At 45.0% G+C, this 4,979-nt stretch overlaps 1 protein-coding gene across 7 annotated transcripts in view; it reads right to left on the reverse strand.

The window, feature by feature from the left end:
• The window catches only part of LOC106811470 (zinc finger protein 681-like), a 25,651-nt gene that overhangs the window by 12,955 nt on the left and 7,717 nt on the right, over positions 1-4,979 (reverse strand). For 3 of the 7 annotated variants that reach the window (XM_014815098.1, XM_014815099.1, XM_014815097.1), the window contains one exon: positions 3,462-3,484. The exons of 1 other annotated variant lie outside the window; for it this stretch is intronic. In XM_014815098.1, coding sequence (XP_014670584.1) covers positions 3,462-3,484 — 23 coding nt within the window. Of the gene's footprint in view, positions 1-2,305; positions 3,566-4,979 lie in introns of those variants that run through there. 3 more of the 7 variants (XM_014815104.1, XM_014815103.1, XM_014815106.1) reach the window with 2 other exon arrangements.

Here is a 4,979-nt window from a genome sequence, read left to right on the forward strand (position 1 = left end):
AACCGTACCGTACCGTACCTAACCGAACGACGTACGTACGTACGTACGTACGTACGTACGGACGGTACGACGGTACGTAGTACGACGAGACGAGAGAGAGAGAGAGAGAGAGAGAAAGAGAGAGAAACCGGGAGGAGAACGGGGAAGAGAGAGAGAAAGAGAGAGCGCGAAAGAAAGATTTGACTCAGAGATTGTAGAAGATCAACATGTTGTGAACATATGTGGCCAGAAATCTCGCGGTCGCTCCATTAGCACGACCGGTCACCTGAATCGCGCCGCCGATCACAGATGCGACCGGCACTGCGACCCTCCCGTAATTAATGGCAATTAACGCTATTATAATTACACACCTGCACGATCCAGGAAGCTGCTCGCAGTGAGTTTTAATAATTTGCAATAGGAAACCTTGTTCAAGAGAGCCTAAGAAGAAACCTCAACAGAGAGATTGACCATTCAGCACGAATTAGCAGTTTATTTACAGTTGGGTGGTGGTTTCACAATGACATCTATACATAATGCAATAGCACAAAACACACGAGGCAATGTCATAAACCATTTACATTTTGGTGGCACAGAAAACTGAATATTTTTGTGTTGCATATTTCACATGTTACTAACGAAGGATGCATATGAATCATTAACCTGAAGAGACGTGTATTAGATCTCACCTCTCTGAAAACTGTTGGACCCAGCAGACTTGGGACCTAATTAGATCAAATTTCTACTAATTGGAGATCTCCCTCCCACAGCATGCACTGCCCTTTTGGCGAACGCACCCGCTGCTCATCATTACCATGTGTGGCATTACAATCAAGGAGCTAAATATAACAAGGAGAGGAAGCGCCGCATATATCTGGCCCAAATTTGGGTTCGGCAGAGACCCTAGAACAGATTAGTGTTCTATTGTCTCTGGGTTCCGTCTGCACAGCCGTTTCAGCTGATTATGGTCCATAGATGGCGCCCTTGAGGCGAAAAGCACACAGCCAATCCGCTTCCTCTCCTTGTTATATTTAGCTCCTTGATTACAATAACACCAGAGGCGTGTTCAACAGCGCGAACGCTCGCAGCGAACGCAGCGCCACTTGAACGACACCGAGCGCTCGCTTTATCCAACATGGCTGCTTCCTCAGCAGATTTTAATCGCGTCTTCGAACAAGTACTGTTACACGAATTAGCAGACGAAATTAGAATGCCCTTTCCTTCATCAAAGCGAGTATATAGAAAGTAAACTCCTTCGACCCATCGATATATCCCAAAGTCAGAAGTGTTAGATTCGCATTCGCCAGATTGCCCGTCGCCATCTTGAAAACAACTAGCGCGCTCGCGAGCGCTCGACCGCGCAGCGTCGTTCAGAAGGCGAGCTGTTAAACACGCCTCAGGAACCTAGCCAACCAGTAGGTGGTGCAAAGTGCCAGGTTGCGAGTGCTAACAGACATACATTCGTTTAACAGGCATCTGATATCTACGAGCTATTTTCTGCAGGTGTGTATAAGACTCTGTAAAACCAATGGCACAGAGAGGAAGCATCTAACCACTTACATCACAGCAATTTTACTGTGAAATCACATAGAAGCAGTACACATAAATTACTGACAATAATCAGTAAGGTAGCAACTCAGCAGTTGGCACCATAAAAGGCATGTAGCAGGTAGAAGCTACACACAATAGTCAACTTCTTAAGTTTGCATAATTTCACCTGGAAGTACGTCATCTAGCATGATACAAAAACAGTGCCAGCAAAAACTGCGTCGTACCTGCATTCGTCTTGTCTGGGGACTAAAGCTGGGTTTACACTAGCGACTTTGCGTTGGCGAATTGGACCAACTAGAACTATAGCAGAACTATGGGCGCGTTTGTTTGGGACGAATCCCTCGGATCGCGATCAAATGATCCTGATCCGACCAAACAAATGCAAACTCACTTTCACCGGTTCACGTTTCGCTGTGACCTATCACGGGATGGTTCATAACAAAGAACAAGCTGTGATTGGCTGAGACGCGGGCCGACATATTGGATCCCGTTCGAATCCACCTGGCTAGCAAGGTCGGGTTCGGTGGATCGAGATAAAGTGATCCGACCAAACAAACAGTCTGATCAACAAATCCATTCATTGGATCGAGATCCGTTGGATCCGACCAAACAAACAGTCTGATCAACGAATCCATTGGATCGAGATCCGTTGGATCCGACCAAACAAACGCGCCCTATACAACCTACAATCGGCATTGTAAATACAAAAGTTGCGCGACCAACCGATCGATAGCAACTAGTTGGGAGATTAGAACACGTTCTATTTTCGCCAACTCGGAGTTGCCGAATTGCGAAATTGGTCCAACTCGCCAATTCGCCAACATAAAGTTAGTAGTGTAAACCCAGCTTAAAGTGATAGCCGTTCATGATCATTTACCTAAAGACACACAAATAGTGACAAGTTAAAATTACATGTCAGAAAAGTTTTCAGATCGAATGGATATCCATCCCATAACACTTTCCTCTGTGCGGTCATAAGTACGGCAACGATATTACATGATAGTACGGAGTACATAACGTCGTCATAAGCCAATCTGAGGAAGTTGTCTGCAGGCTCGGCGTTGATGCCGCCTTAGATTGCTCGAATCATTAAACGCTCTCCCACACATGCACACATATGGCTTCTCTCCCGTGTGAATTCTGCGATGACATGCCAGGCTTGAATACTGCGTGAACGCGGACGAACACAGTGTGCACTTGTACGGCTTTTCGCCCGTGTGAATTCGCATGTGTTTCATCAGGCACTTGTATTTGAGAACCTTCTGACAAAAGTGGCACGCCACTGGACGGTCTTTGCTCTCCACGCTGCACGCTACCGTTTGATTTAGCTGCCTCTGCACTGCTAGTGTGTGATCTCCAGCAGAAGACGACGTCGCAAGCATACCGCTCGTGCGCAACGCTACATGGCGCATAGCACTGCTTTCCGATTCACTCGGTTGCGGTCTCGCGTGTGTAATGGTAGCACGAGTGTACGTGGAGGACTGAGTACTATTGGCTGTACTTTTCTGCCAGAATTTCTTACGGCTGCCGGTGACAATAGCAGAGCGGTGTACTTCGCGCCCTGCCACAGTGAGATCATTGCATCTAGAAACTGTGGCGCTGTTATACGGCATTTTCTTATCAACTATATTTAGCACATCCTCCGCTGTCATGTACGTTGGCAATGGATTATAATATGTGCCATCCACTATTGGGTTAAGTACGTCGTCATTGCCATGGGTCTGCATTTGATATTCACTCTGCTCGTAGCATGCATTCATGGTCGCTGCTTCATAGTTCGCACCTGTAGTTTGACCTGCTGCACTCCCACTATCAGAGTGATCATCAATCACTTCAAGTTTCACAGTGACAGGTGGAACTTCTCCTTCTTCAGTAGAACACGTGTTCTTAGCTGTGGGATGATGTAACAATGTCGCAGCTTCATAGTTGATGTCCACTCTTTCCACAACACGATCTTCTGCTTTAGGTGCCGTCTGGAAGTCTGTATCCATGTTATTGACAATGTCAGTTTCAGTGTTCTCTTCCGGGTCATGACCTTGACAATTATGACACGCGTAATTGACTGGCATGACCTGTGGCCGAGCCGATAAAGAACTATGCTATAGCCATAGTATTTCAAAAGCTGGACTCAGAGGCAGCAATTAATTGCCTATACCGTTAGACTAGGCAGATTCACGCGAATGTCGCGTGATGGCACTGTTTACGATAGATCGATTGTGGCAGCAAACTGTGACTGCATCACATATATACAATTTATACATAGTACGGTATCTTCACGATGTTTAAGAACATAATAATCTGAAACAGTGTAGTTTAATTTAATTAAAAATCGTCACATGTAGTAAAATCAGCCGATCGAAAATTATCTAAACTTATCTGAAAATCATGGTAATATAAAACATGGTTAGATTACTTACTATAAACGCCTATATGGTCACAGTTATTGTTTTATTTTGTATATCATTAGGACATTATTGCGGTTTTTTATCACTACAAAAATTCTACAAAATATCTCAAGTTCTACAAAACCTACAGACTTGGGAGACCCCTCATTTTGTTGCAAATTTCAAGCTCTTTCTGTTGAAACTAAAAATAAAGTGACATAAGAATTTTGAGAAGCTGCCTAGTTTAGTAGACTTTAGAGTGCCAGTGAATTAGTGGCAGATGCCAAATGATATAGAGGGTTCCGCGAATTTTCAAATTATCCACAATGCAATGCCGTCGGCCATGACGGTTCCAGAAACCAGTTCAGGCATGGTACAAGTACATTGAGCAACGCACCGCTGCTCATTTTATTCACCTATTAAGCAAATCTATCACAACGCCGCTCTCCTGCGGTGTTGTCAACTGCAGCAATCGGTATCAGAGAGAGCCACACAGCTTTTTTAGGCTGCCTAGCGTGATCACAACACAAGGTAAAATGACGAGAGACCGGCGGACCACAGACGCTTGGAGCATTTTCAATAAAAAAGTGATGCTGAATAAACACGAAATGTATTTACTACCAATGTCTTAATGTTTCTCTACTCTCTTTCGCCTAGTATTGCCGATAATTACCTGTAAATGCCGGTCAAATGCTCCTCTGCAATACACAGGTACACTGCACGCACAGCGCACACCGCTACACATTTAAACTTATATGTCCATATATCGCCGGCACCCAGTAGGCAGCTGTTTGAGTGGGGGTGGTGATTTCTCTTGCACGTGCAGCATACTCTACATAAAATATCACCGAGGAAACATGTGAACAGAATTCACCAAGCCCGGCTTTACAATTACAGTGTGCTGACATGATGCCTGTCCCATATTCTCTCATTGTGACCCATGCACGGATAGAGAGATGGTATAATCAGAGACTGGGAGTGCATAACATGTGCTCGGATGACGTAGATGGGACTCTCACTGTTCACATGATAGATCATGTAGACTGATACACCACTAACCCCACC

Source organism: Priapulus caudatus, unplaced genomic scaffold, assembly GCF_000485595.1.
Source record: "Priapulus caudatus unplaced genomic scaffold, Priapulus_caudatus-5.0.1 Scaffold542, whole genome shotgun sequence".
Lineage (NCBI taxonomy): Eukaryota > Metazoa > Priapulida > Priapulimorpha > Priapulimorphida > Priapulidae > Priapulus > Priapulus caudatus.